Here is a 14,600-nt window from a genome sequence, read left to right as displayed (position 1 = left end):
CCTACAACTAAAGTCTAAAATTTTAAAAAGGCAATAATCAAAGAAATACTAGCCAAAAAATAATAGTCTTAGACTGCCAAATGAACAAACAGTATTTAAATATTATTTAAGTATAGAGAGCCTATAGTGAGGAAAAAGGTCACATGTGGGGTGGCATTGCTTTTACATCCCCCAAGAGAATATTCAATGGCCCCTACTCTTGATTTAGTAATACTAGTACGATCAAAATTTCCTTGAGAAACAGTTAAAATTAAATACTTATGTACAAAAATGTTCATCTTGATTAGAGTAAAATGATTACAACCTAAATCCCTAAAAAGAGGATAATATGTGTAATAAAATATAAATCCATAGAATTGAGTAATAGTCATTTAAATGACATTGAAGGTGTTTAATCATAGATGAAGTGTTATAAGTTCACTGAGATAGAGATTATACAGAGTAAGATATGAAACACTTTAAAATGCATCAAAAATGAGGATTATTTGAGAAATTGATTTTTAATTGTTTAAAGAAAATCTCATTTTTATAAGCAAATTTTAACTAAATATAATTTAAGTAAAAAGTAACATCAAATTTGTCCTGAAACTGAATACTTTTTCAACATCACCAGGTTAGGCATGCTGTTACTATAAAAGTAACATAAGGTCTCACTCTCTCGCAAAAGTAAAAAATGTTCACCCAAACTACAAAGTTATCCATTTGTAACTGATTACTAGTATACCTTTTTATTCATAATTAACCTTGGGTTGTTCTTTTAGCCTTTAATTTCTTCTGTGTTTGCATGTGTGTGCATGCCCCCATACATGTTATTAAATGTCTTTTAGTGTTTCATATTCTTCTTGCAGTATTAAACACTTCATTGAAGTTAAGAGAAGATCTATGCATTGCCAAGCTAATCGCCTCCACTAAGCTATCTGTGAGTATTTGATGAAGAACACAGAAGCCACCACAGCTAGAGAGCTACAAGGATCTGAGTCTCACCAATGGGTCTTAATCAGCTCCAAAGGCTCATTTGTTGCCTAGTGACAAATATATGCTAGCTATTTCCCATCATTTAAACCACGCAGAATCATCTTACTAAGAAATCAGAATTATGATTCTAGGGCTTCATTTAGCATGAAAAATTATATTTCATGTTAAATCTTATTTTCATGGTAAAAAGTCATTTCAGAAAATAGTGGAAAAACAATAAAAATAAATACTATGTTTTTTTGTTGGTTTTTTTTGGCACCTTCTGGATTTGAACTAAGTGAGAATGATTACAATTCAGTGGGTAAAGTTATTGCCAACTTAAGCTGTTTTTCTCAGTATTCTTCCGGATTTCTTAAGACTAGCTCATTCCGGAAGCTATACTGCCACCTTTAAAACTCCTTCCAAGACAAGCTATGCCTCCTGTTAACAAAAATTAAGCCTGAAAGAATTGTCTCTTGCTACCAGAGGTTAAGTGATTATAGCACTATTTATACAAACTGCTCATCAGACAGTTAAATGGCAAAACTGGAACTGATCTGGGGCACCCTGGGGCCTACCAGCAGCCTTTGGCACTCCTGAAGTGTGGTGAGGGTAATGTGCAAGAAGGACAGGAAACAACTTAGAGCAGGTGTGTTTGGGTGCTGGGTAGAGGAGGATATACTGTCTATTGCGCCTCATCATATGACAAATCAGGAAGGATCTCTTTTTACTTCCAAAGGAACAAAGGCAAAAAGAGGCATGGCCAGAGTTCATTGTGGTAGCCCCAGGAAACATCTTTCCTAAGTGACTAGAATTAGGAAAACAGAGATACAGAGTTAAATTTGCTAGAAAATAAACAGAAATGACCAAATTCTCTCTTAAGAAATCCAATACCATTTCTTTGTACTGTAGGGATAAAAGTGTGGGCATTTTGAGACTATCCTCCCTGAAACTAACATTACAGTCATCAGTGTCAGTCCAGCAGAATGCTGAATAACAAGAAAAATGTCAAAAAAAATGAAAAAAATAAAAAAACAGAAACCAAATAAGGATAGGGGGACATACTTTCTAAATGAGGGAAACAAGGGCTGGAGAGATGGCTCAGCATTTAAGAGCACTGGCGGCTCTTGCAGAGGACCTGTATTCAAATCCCAGCACCCACATGGTGGCTAACAACTGTCTGTAACTCCAATTCTAGAAGATCTGACACCCTCTCTGACCTCCGTGGGCATTGCACGACATGGATGCACATACATCAGACAATGTCTTCATACACACAAAATAAAACAACAAAATATTTTAAATGAAGGAAACAATGAATATATTCAGAAGAAACAGTGGGGACATGATATAAATTATATCTATGAATATTTAGAATTTGTCAGACACATATACATCTGTACGTTAGTGTATGTGCATATATGTATATATGGTTATATATGTATCAATGTGTGTGTAGATACATAAACGCATAAACACATGCAAACACACTGTGCCACCATTCTTTTCAACTAGCTCTTGTTCCATTCCTCCAAAGTTTGGGGCATAATAATATGACTTATTTGAACATACATCAACTAACTTTCATTCACTTTCTTGTTGCTAGACCAGTCAACAGACTGTTGCCAAAAGCAGAGATCAGGCCTTATACCAACTGAACCCTTTGCCACTGTCAAATTAAGGAACACTAGACACTTTAGTACATCAGTGTTCTGATTACCTGAAATAATGATCTTATGATCTCAAACAATTTACCATACAGCCAAATAATCTGAACAACAGATATTCTACATCCACTTGATCACATTTAATATAGGACCTTACTTAAACCATCTAAAGCTTGAGACAACTTGTATTTTCAAACTTGAAATGCTATACATTCTGGTTAATTCAGTACTTTATTTATGAATCTCGTTTCCAAACTAGGACCTTCAAAGCATAATTAACACAGCAGAAAATCAAAGATTTCCCTGAAGGATTTACTGACTCTGTGTTCTAGGATCTCTCATTTAATTCTTCCAAACTGACAGAATTGTAACAATAATAGTGGGTCAAAGGTCAGATATGTTCCTCAAGACACAAACTAGTGATGCATATGCAAATACATATCTATCTGTACATGCAGATACGTATTATAAGTTTTAAGCCTCCCCTCACTCTACATACGCATTTTTGTGTTGAGAAAATATACAAATTACAGTTTTGTTTTTAGTAGCACAGTTTGTTTTACAGCTATTTCAACACATACGCTGTGTTGACACCATAAGGCTCCTCATTAAAGGGTACAATTTTTTAAAAACAGCTTAAATAAATGCAGCTTTACTGGAAAAACACAAATTATCATGATAAATGCATGACCCAAAATTTTTCTTTTAAAACCATTGAGAAATTAAGTTTTGTGTTTTAAATTTATATTGAATCCAATTTTCTTTAATAGTAATAATTATTAACACCCAGAAAATGCTAAAACTATATATATATATATATCTTAAAAATTGATCTTAGCTAACATTGTTCAGCACAGCTAACAAGAAATGTCTGTTTAATCCTGCAGTCACATGGTGCTAAGTCATGGCAACCTTATATGTTTTTAGAATAGAAAATGAAAAATCTCTATGACTGTTCTTTAAAAAATTGGTGTGTACAGCCTACCAAAATCAAACAAACTTCAAGCTTCTATTACATTTGTTGCCAAAATGTATTCAATTTGTCTCTTTGAATGACTTACCAAATCAATCACAGTGGAGTGCAATTGTCCTTAAGTATTTTTAATTTGTATAAAAGCAATGGACAAATACTTTACTTTTCAAAATATTTATTAAAATATTACTGTTATTTATCTAAATGTCCTAATATTAAATACTCTATATATATAATACTAATGCTTATCAATTCATTACTTCACAACTATAGTATTTGGTAGAGATTCATGATGAATATTTTGGTTATGTATGTTATGGAGAAAGTATTCTTGGCTTCTCATAAGTAATGGAAATCTGTTTATTGCTTCCATAGTTCCTAGTATCAACCAAAGACAATATCACAGACAGATATAAAATATATTATATGTGAACCTCTATTTTTATCTTGCAACATTAATTTAGACAATGTTCTTAACAGTTTTGTGGTCATATGGTTTATGAATTTATTATCAACTAAATATCTTATTTAAAATATATGAAAGGTGTTGGAGGGATGGCTCAGCAGTTAAGAGCACTGGCTGCTTTTGCAGAGAACCTTGGTTCAATTCCCAGCACCAATATGGCATCTAACAGTCATCTATCTGTAACTCCAGTTCCAGGGGAATTCGATGCTCTCTTCCGACTTCTGCAGGCATTGAATGACATGAGTGCATTTACATGCATACAGGCAACATATTCATATGCATAAAATAAAAATAATAAAATAAAAAAGTAATTTATTATTTTTATTTTATGTGTTTGCGTATATTGCCTGCATGTAAGTAAGTATACCCATGTTGTACAATGCTCACAGAGGTCAGAAGAGGCTGTCGGACCCCCTGGGACTGGAGTTATGGACAGTTGTTAGCTGTCATGTAGGTGCTGGGGTGCAAACCCAGGTCTTCTGCAAGAACAACCAGTGTTTTTAACCACTGAGCAATCTCTCCAGCCCCAAATAAATTATTTTAAAATATATGAAAGATCCTGGCACGGTCGCCTACACCTATAATTTTATCACTTGGGCTGCTAAAGAAAAAAGGGTCACACGTTCAATGAAAACCTGGGACTCACAGCAAGACCCTGTTTCAAAAAATAACCCAAAATATATAAATAATACAATGTATTAAAGACATTAGGATTACTGGAAATGGAAACAGTATATCACAACTTTGATTTGAACTTTCTACATGAACATCAAAGAGCCTTCCAAAGCTATTAGTCTTTAATTCAAAAAGGACTGGGATCACTGTCATTTTAATTTACTAGCATATCCTATCTTCTTACTTATGTATTAACCCATAAAAGTACAAAGAACAAAGTCATCCTTATGTATGGATAGAAAAATTTAAAGTTCTTTTGAACTATCAGTACTTTTTTTCAGTAGAAATATTTTTGGCTCAGAAATTTGCACCCCCTCCAATGTTTCAGAATAAACTGCAAAGCCACATCCATATAGAATATATGTATTACTTACCTCTGTCAAGTGGGGTGTTGGGTTAAATCCACAGAGATTACACACTTGATTCTTGCATTCTGTGCAAGTATTGAAGTTGGGAGGCTCCTGAGAACCTATGTTGAGTTCAGTTTTACAAAGAGGACAGGATGATTTTGGTTTCCTGGGCTCGACCTTGTGGGAAAGCACCTCCTTTTCAGACTCTGCAGTTAGAGGTTTGCTGTCCTTACCAGGTGGGGGCTTCTTTGTTTCTGTTCCCTTTGCTGTTGAAGCTTGCTCAGGTTTGGGCTCTGGCTTTTCAGCTGCGGGAGCTTTTGTTTCTCTTTTCACAGGTGTCACCTTGGCCGGTGGTGGTGCTGGCTGACCTGTGGACTTGGGTGGTCCCTGAGCAGCAGGAAGCTGTGAGGGTGTTGGCGCTTGCTTCGTGGGGGCGGCCGGTCCACCCTGTGGATGAGGTCCTGGCTGGCCTGCTGTGGAAATTAAGTTTGATGCCTGGCTAAAAATGGATGCTCCAAACCCCAAGAGTTTCCCAGTCACGGTTTCTTGTGGAGTTGTGGGCTGTGACTTGGGGGCATCGGTGATACTACCCAGGCTCAGGCTGAACCGTCTTGACTGTTCCTGAGGCTTTGGCAGCTGCTGAGTTGAGGGTGCAGTTTGGGCAGCGGTAGGTCGTGGGCCAGAGGGTGTTGGTGACCCTTTTGGCACTGGCTTGGCATCTGGTTTAGTGCTCGCTTTGGTCTGTGCTTTCTTAGGTTCTTCTTTCTTCTGAACTGGGTCGACTTGTTTTGGATCCTTGCTTTCTAAACTGGGCCCACGATGTGAAATAATTTTCGAGTCCGACGCAGGCCGAGGCATGGCTTTAGAATCCAATGGAGTGACTTTTTCTCCTGTTGTTGGAAAACTCTGTGAGGGTTTGGCAGAGTCTGTTTTCACAGGAGAGGCTGTTTTCTCTTCAGCCTGTGACTGCACCGGTGAGCTAGGAATGTCAGGTTTTGTTGCTGTTGATGAGGAAGAGTCAGTTTCTGTGGATGGCTTTCCCATCTTGGGCTGCTTTGGTTTATCATCCTCAGTGAGGGCCTTTACCTGCTCAGGTGGGGATGCCGAATGCTCCTTGGGAACAACTGACTTGGATAAGGTCTCTGGCGCTGGAGAAGGTCCATGAAGGGTTGACTGTTTCACCAATGGTGGAGGCTTTTTAGACTCAGGTGCCTTTGCACTGTCCTGCTTGGGTACAGGTTCCTTCTTTGGGGAAGCCTGCTGTGATGGTAGGGATGGTTTACTGGCTGTTGCTGCAGGAGTTGCAGAGACAGCCTTCGGTCTGGGCTGGGGTGAGGATAGGGTGGGAGCCAGTTCACCTCCTAGAGCTCTTTGCATCTGACAACTTAAACAGAGCCACTCTTTCACCTAGAAATAACATAAAACAATGGTCACTAAGATAATGTTGTAAAAACATTCTTAAAACATTCTTGCTATCATTTCAAATTGCTTTTTATTTAAAGTATCAAATGCCTATAGGCATTGTTGTGCTTAAACTACAGTAAAATGCAAAATTCAATTGTATGAAAATTATGAACCTCGGAGACAAAAGCATACTGTATTTTAGGGAAAATAAAAAGAGAAACTCAGCATGGTTTTATTTGACCTCCAATGGTATTTTTTTTTATCTTTTGCTTATGATTTAGTTAATCAGATTAATTCCAGAAATAGAAAAATATGCATAATAAGAAATAGGAATTTTCAGTTATTAGACTCCATTAATACATTGTGATATATATTTTTCTCTGCTGATGGTTCATCATCAGTTTTTAGTTATACAACCCACGGTAGGCTTGTCAAATTATGAAAACACTACTAATTTCTTAAATTAGAAAAGCATTACTTCCCCCTCGAAGTCAAAATACTAAAATGTGTGAAAAAAAAATTATTAACCAAGCTAGGTAGAAAGAGAATATTCTCTGCAAAGAAAATAAATAAAAACAATAGCAACCTAACCATCATGAATATCATGCCTTAACAAAGACAATATGGTTTCCTTGTAAGCTTTAGTACACTGAAGAGAGCAATATAAGTATTTTAGATATTAGATTATATGTATATGTGTACAGAGTTTAGAAGGGGAAGATAAAGATAGGGAGAAGAAGATACATACATATATAAATATCTATATCTATATATATATCCCCTTCTGCAATATATATATGGAAGAAACACAATGTATATACAAATACTGAATTGTAATTGCATTTCATATTTAATCTATTGTTGAAAAGTATGAAGTTTAATATAATACATTCAAGGATAATTTTAAAATATGCTGATTTACTCAGAGAAACAAAAGATGTATGTTCTCCCTCATTTGTGGATCCTAGCACAAATACTTTTATATTCCATGTTCTTTTGATAAGATGATGCTGTAAATCAGTCTCTTCTGTGTGAAATAACTACCACCATCACGACTTCAGCTGTGCCTACTTGCTAAACATCATCACAATTGGGCTTGTTGACAGTTGTGCTCCTTCATTAAAGGAGGGGCAAGCAAGGTCAGTGGACCCTTACTGGAGTATCCAGCCACTCCTCCCAAATAATTTTATGTAATTTGGCCCAAATCACACATGGTCTCCTGGATTTGGGAAGTACTAAAGTATATAAATTGGAGAAGGCTAGGAAGAGAAGGCTTGATCCATGCTGGGAAAAGGCTTTCCAGTGTGCATACCCCCAGGCCACTCATACACCTCAGCAAGCCCTCAGTTATCTTGGTAAGTAAGCTCAGTAAATTCATTGGTTCCCAAGGAAAACTTTAATCAAACATTGGTTTGACACTAGAACCTTAAAAGGGAATAAGCATTGCTTAGTATCCCTAGGAAAAGAACTCTCACAACAGATGGAAAATTTATTTGTTAATGTTATTATGTCTCATAACTACTAAAAAAGGAATGAGAATGTAAAAGATGTTAAAACAATATGGGAATGGAGATATTTTCCACAATAGACAGAAAAAATGAGAAAGCCTAAGCAAGAGATGAAGGTCTGTGTAGGTTTGGTATGGTATATAAAGGATGAGACAAAAATAATATACACATAAATATTAAAATTACTAAGGTCATAGCTTAGTCAACTAGTAATAAGGAACAAAATATATATCTAATCAAGATTTATCTGAGAATGCTTCACTTTTGTCCAAGCTTTATCTACATTGCACACAGTAATTAAAAGTACTAGACTGGTAGAACTAACCTTCTTCAATGTTTAACAGCTATACTTTGAGGCCTATACTAATCTGGTCAGAGAGACTTAAAGGACAGTTTTTGCTCTTTGCCCTCAAAGGTCAACTAAGAGCATGACTTGTGGAGCATCTCTCAAAATGTCCTGTAACTGTGTGAGTCATATGTCCTCCTGTTCAGGGAGGCCATGGAGACCCCACTAGGTGGACTTGAAGGAGTGTCCAGTCTACAAAGAGGAGGGTCAACTCAGAGGAAGGACTTTGGCTTATCTTCACATAGATGGAACTGGTAAAAGAAAGGAGCCAGGGGCTCCTCCCATGCCAATGTGACCCCAAAGGAACAGATTCTCCAACTACCTTAGGGGTAAAAATAAATTGGTTTATTTGGACCAACTATATGGTCTTGCATACTCAAAAGGAAAGTATAACCAAAGATTAAAGTGATCAGTATATTTCTTTAAGCGTTCAAGGGATTATACTCCCCAGACATTAGGCTTAAATCCATATAAAATGTTATTTAGACAATTATTTCTCATTAATGATTTTGTTTCTAAGCAGAAAGTGCTGCTCAGATGTAAGACTTCAAATCTTGCTCTGCAATACTGTAGTGCCCACGTGTAGCTAAGGGAAATAACCCACTATTTTTCTAAAATGATGTCTAAATTAGTTTTCTCCTTTATGTAGAGGCCTTTGAGAGGGAACTGACACTGATTCTAGCCACTCCAACAGCTATCAAAATGTTTGAAAACAAATCCTGAGTCCATCAGTCTCAAGTTGAGCCTTGGCAGACAAAAGAAAAATGAGGAGGAACCCAATAGAGGGATGATTTTGGAAGCTCTTGTCAAGAAATTCCAATGGATTCTGATATGAACATTTGAAATTTGCCCTGTTCTGACTTTTCTCTGGTTCCCTGTCTAGAACTTGTAATGCTAAGTCCTCTTGCCTTTGCTTCTCCTTCACATCCCCTATTCCCCAGTCAAGGACCTTCTTTTCTCCCTACAGATAAGAATTATGCAATTTGGGAGTCTTTTAGATAGACCCAATGATGGGGCACTCCAATTGCCTTACCCTACATCCCTGTTCAGCATGGAAGAAGTCAGAGAGATCTGTGTCCTGATTCCCTATCAATAATTTGGGTAACTTCTTCAGAGGATGGAGTGATAAGAATAGGAGGTAGAAATTGGCTAGGCAGTTAAGTTAAAAAGACCCCAAAGAAAAGTAGCCAGTTTCTTGGCTAAAAGTCAAAATGTCCTTGGGCCTCTTAGCAACATACTCGGTTCCAAAGGCCAAAAATGTCAAAGTATTTGGGAGCTCTTATCTAATCCCTAAAAGATTTCAGGGTTACCTCTTCACAGGGGTGAATGTTAGAGTAGCAAAAAGCCCCATGAAAGAAAGAAAGAAAGAAAGAAAGAAAGAAAGAAAGAAAGAAAGAAAGAAAGAAAGAAAGGAAAAAAGAAAGAGTACACTAAGTTGTTAGAAAAGAAGTGATGAGGAGATATGGGAGGTGTTGGAGTGGATTTGATCAAAATACCTTATATGCATGTGTGAAATTCTCAATAAAGTTTTAAAAATTATGCCTATTTAACAGATCTTTTGTATGAATCTAAACTTATTTTAAAATCACAGATTATCATAAATATCAACATAATTTAGAATGTCAAGTTCTATGGGATTCTAATCCTATCATTCACAGTAACCAATGTTAATAGTTTGTAACTGAAGTTTTTGGTACAGAATGTTATAGGGTGAAAAAAATGTAGATGCCCCATAGGCACCAGAGAAATGTCATGTAGCAATAATAATAGACTGTTGGTTTGCTAAGCATCATATTCTTTACTTTTAAGCAATTGTATTTTGGAAAAAAATTATTTACTCATTCCTAAACTTTATAAAGCTGCCTTGATTTTTACCTTTCTATGTATTTGAAGCATTTCACAGAATAAACAACTCTTATGAATGTAATACTTGAAGTTCTAAAGCAAACAAGCAGTTGCTCCTTGTGCAAGTACTTTGTTGAAAATCAGGCTGGAATGTAAAAGAACTTTAACTCCATCAGAGCCTCCTCTTGGTGAAATGAAATAGCTCTGTAAGTCAGCATCTACCCACTAACCACGTTTCCAATCAGCAATGTTAATTCTGTAGTCCTACTATTTATTTTTGTTCATTTATTTTCTTCCATAGCCTTACATGATCAGCTCATTAATGAGATTAAATGACAAATTTCTAGGATCAACTCTCATTATCATTATGCTCTCTTAGTCTAACAACTTTTATACCCAAAGTAGGTGCAAAATGTAATCAGTACTCATTCTTTCATTCAACTATTTATTGCACACTTTGGACAGAGCACACAAAAAAATGAAATTCCATCCCCAGTAATAGCTGCGTTACAGTGAAAGATCAGAAGATACAAAATTAAGGCATAATGTAACTTCAAGTTTTATAGATATATAAAAGAAGTATCTGACAGTTTTATAATGACTTCGTCATTCCAGCTAGCTTCTATCTCTTTTTTACGCCTCAAAAAAAAAAAAAAAAAACCAAATTTTTTTTGGGGGGTGGTGTTACTTGGCCTCATGAGTAAAACTGTAAGTTTCTTAGCAGTGTGAACATTGGACCTTAATGTCTATCAGTAGATCCCAACCTCATCTTTGGCTAATTTCAAAACTCACAGTCCACCAATACATATCTGATGTTTGATGTATGTCAGCTCTGGGAAATATATTTTATACTGCTATTAGGCCAAAAGTAACTGATTTATTGTAGTTTATAAATGTGCATAACTGTTATCCACTTAGAAAAAGAATTCTCTTCTTGGCATACCCTTTCATGGAGCAATTTCACTGTCTTATCTTTTCTCCTTTCAATAATCTTTTTTTTTACTTTAATAAACAAAGCATGAGATATTTGATCCCTCAATATTTGACTTCACCAATGGATACAGGCTGAAGTCATCATTTATAGTCATCACAATACAAAAAGCTTTTTATCCTCTTAGGATGTTTTTGGAAAGAACCTTTTAATTTAATTCTACTAGCCATATTTGGTGAACAAGGAAATGATTTTTATCTCAGCACTGAAAAATCCTCTCACAGACACACTAGGCTTACTAAACACTGACTAAATGGCAAAGCTCATAACCAGCCTGCATATTAGCATCATTAACCAAGAACATCATAAGTCAACTTTGACTTTGCTGTCAGTCAGGTCTTCATAACAGACCTAGAGAACACAAAGCAGTAATGATGCTACTGGCCTCTGTCACCCAAGTTATAAATCTTGGTGTCATGGTTTCACTACAGTTGCAATTATTCCCAAAGTAGGTCTGCGCTGGGCTGAAAGATAATTCCTACTCAGTCTTTCAAGTTTCTAAAGTCACTTTCTTATTGGCCTTTATATCTCAAATAATTTCTACTTCCATCAAAAGTACTCTATTTAAAATAACAAAAAATATGGTTTACTCTAACTTTCACTATCAAAATATAGTATTATTGATGTTGTTATGCCAGCACTTACATAGTTTTGCTATGTCAAGGTCCATATCCCTACTCCCAACAATTTAACCAACCAAAGCAAAGAATTTCTTTACAGTAATCTTTCCATTGACCTTCAAAGTCTATCTGACCTGCTCAGCATCATAAAAATAACTTTTAAGCGGATTTGAATTAGAAACACCAATTGAAAATGTTTAACTTTGCTTGCTACAGCATCTCTGTTTACTCTGTGAATCCCCACTGTTTACCCAGTCTGCAGAGGCTGCTATCTTTAGTTTCTGGTTGTATGCCATTCTCCCTAGGACTCTACATCTGGTCATAGACAGTCATCTCCATAGGGACGCAAACTGGATTGAGTATCCCATAATTACAAAATTTGCTAAACCGTAAATATTTCCCTCATCTGGAAAGAATAACTGTCTTGTGTCACTTCTACAATTAAACCCTTATCTCTAATTCTGAGCAGAGAGGTACCTGATGTATTACCTCTATTACCTCAGGCACTTGCTGTTGATTACATGTGGTGGCCATGTCTCTATGACAGCCACCCATATTCTTCATGATTGCATCTTCAGTCTACTATAGCCACAAATGAGGGCCTCGGAAGAGGTTAGTCCTCATCACATCCTCGTGTTTCTACAAAGAGTTCACAAACAACTTCCCTGGTTGCCTGTCACAAGCAGTACCCCACTCTAACATTATATTATAAAAAACTAAATCCATTTGGTAATTGGTAAGGAAAACAGAATAAATGAATACTGGTCCTGAGAGTTTCCAGTTTTATCATTGTGCTCTAGAAGGGCTCTTATGCGATCATTAAAAGAAAGAATCCTTAGCCGGGTGTCATGTACACTTTTAATCCCAGCACTCTAGGAGGCAGAAGCAGGCAAATCTCTGTGAGTTCAAGGTTAACCTGGTCTACATACTGTGTTCCAGGTCAGCTAGGGCTACAGGGAGACTCTGTCTCAAAACAACAAAAAAGGAAATGAAAAAAGAAAGAGTCCAACTTTATTAGATATGCTGAAATTGAACTATTCTAAAATTCTAGATTATATAAGACAAGCAGGAAAAATAATCATCCTTTACTTTTCCCATCAGACTTACTTATAGAAAATCCATAAATGAATTTCAAGATATGGGAACACAGTTGCTTTATTAACACTCTAACTCATTTAGCCTTATGGATAATAAAAACAAAAGAAAGGCATAATAGTGTACATTCATTTAGTCTTCTGAATTAATACACTACATAAACGGAGGTGAGGGAAGGTCAGAAGGAATTTCTGCTCACTCTCAGATCACTGTGTATGTTAATACAGATCTGAACATAATTACCCTAGTACATATTCTCCAGGTTTCTTTCTGCTGAACCTTTGGTACATTATCAGAGCTGGGAAACACAGTAATGCAATTTCACTAGCTAGGGCCTTTGCTGGATGATCATCAATGTCTTATTTAGACCATTCAAGAGGTACCACTTGAAAGTTTTATTGTGAATATTGTATACAGAATTTCAATTAATGGATGTCACTTTCAAAAGTTGTATAAAAATTACTAATTACCACTCTCCAACACGCAGGCTTCTCTCTCTGGGGTAAGTTGATTGGGCACGCCAAGCCTTGACTCCCCCAGCCTCACTTACCCTCCCATCTCCCCTGCGGGTCTCTCCTCCTAGCCTGGGCCCTGTCCCATTCCTTGTCTTGGCGCCCCAGACACCTGGGGAACCACCACTGCTTCTACCTGATCCTGTGCATACAGAGCAATTCAGTTCCTTCCCAGGGACCCAGGAGAACTCTGGGCCTGGCCACCGCCCTCACCTCCCTTGGCTTCCCTGGGCCTGCCGGACCCATAGGTCTCTACCTGACCCACCCGCAGGCCTCTCTCACTGGGGTAAGTCAATCTTGCCCTCCATGCCTTGATTCCCCCAGCCTCAATCACCCTCCCATCTAGCCCAACAGTCTCTCCTCCTAGCCTGGCCCTGTACTATTCCTTGTCTTGGTGTCCCAGACACCTGGGGAACAACCACTGCTTCTTCCTGATCCTGTGCATCCAGAGAAACTCAGTTCTTTCTCAGGTGCCCAGGAGCACTGCTTCTGGGCCTAGCCCCACCCTCACCTCCCTCTGCCTCCCTGGGTCTGCACAACCTGCCAGGCTCTTTCCTGGACTCCAGGGCTTACCTTTCATCTTCCTGGTTCTTTGCATCCAGACCAACCCAGCTCATCAGTGCAGTCTCCAGGGGCACTTGGAGCTGCCTCCTGCCCCCATCTTCCTTTTCATCTCTGGGTGGCAAGGCCACCAGCTGCCCTAGACCAGCATCTTTCCTGGGCCCAGCTCCCAGGCCAGTCCAATCCCCAAATTCCTCAGGACAAAGTCTATCCTGGAGGGATCCAGACCTTAGGAGAAAGCCTGAGAGCATCTGATCCTCATCTGACTTGGACCTCTGTGGGAACTCCTGAAGACAAAAGCAACCTGGCCACTCCAATATAAAATCAAAAGAGAGAACTGGAAGCTTAGAGGTACCAGCCTTGCATGCCCAAAAATTAAACCACAAAGACACATAAAGTTCACAAAAAGAAGCAGAGCTAAACTTGAAGGCTTGAGTCTCACACAAGAATTAGAAACTACAAAAGAAATTCACATGTCAAAATCACAGAAAAAAAAACAACAACAAGAAAAACCATAATACTTGCCACCAAATACCAATAGTCCTCTAGAGGAATACAATGAGAACCCCCTAGAGATAATGCAGGACATGGAACTCAAAAGAACAATTATAAACATGATAAAAGAATTCAGTG

At 37.5% G+C, this 14,600-nt stretch overlaps 1 protein-coding gene across 1 annotated transcript in view; it reads right to left on the bottom strand.

The window, feature by feature from the left end:
* Pclo (piccolo presynaptic cytomatrix protein) overlaps window positions 1-14,600 on the bottom strand; it is a 440,245-nt gene that overhangs the window by 398,824 nt on the left and 26,821 nt on the right. Inside the window, 1 exon segment of the mRNA XM_008840911.2 lies at window positions 5,110-6,492. Coding sequence (XP_008839133.1) covers window positions 5,110-6,492 — 1,383 coding nt within the window.

Source organism: Nannospalax galili, unplaced genomic scaffold (genome assembly GCF_000622305.1).
Source record: "Nannospalax galili isolate Female #2095 unplaced genomic scaffold, S.galili_v1.0 scaffold639, whole genome shotgun sequence".
Classification (NCBI taxonomy): domain Eukaryota; kingdom Metazoa; phylum Chordata; class Mammalia; order Rodentia; family Spalacidae; genus Nannospalax; species Nannospalax galili.
The sequence above is the reverse complement of the archived record's forward strand: the minus strand, read 5'-3'. Positions and strand labels throughout refer to the sequence as shown.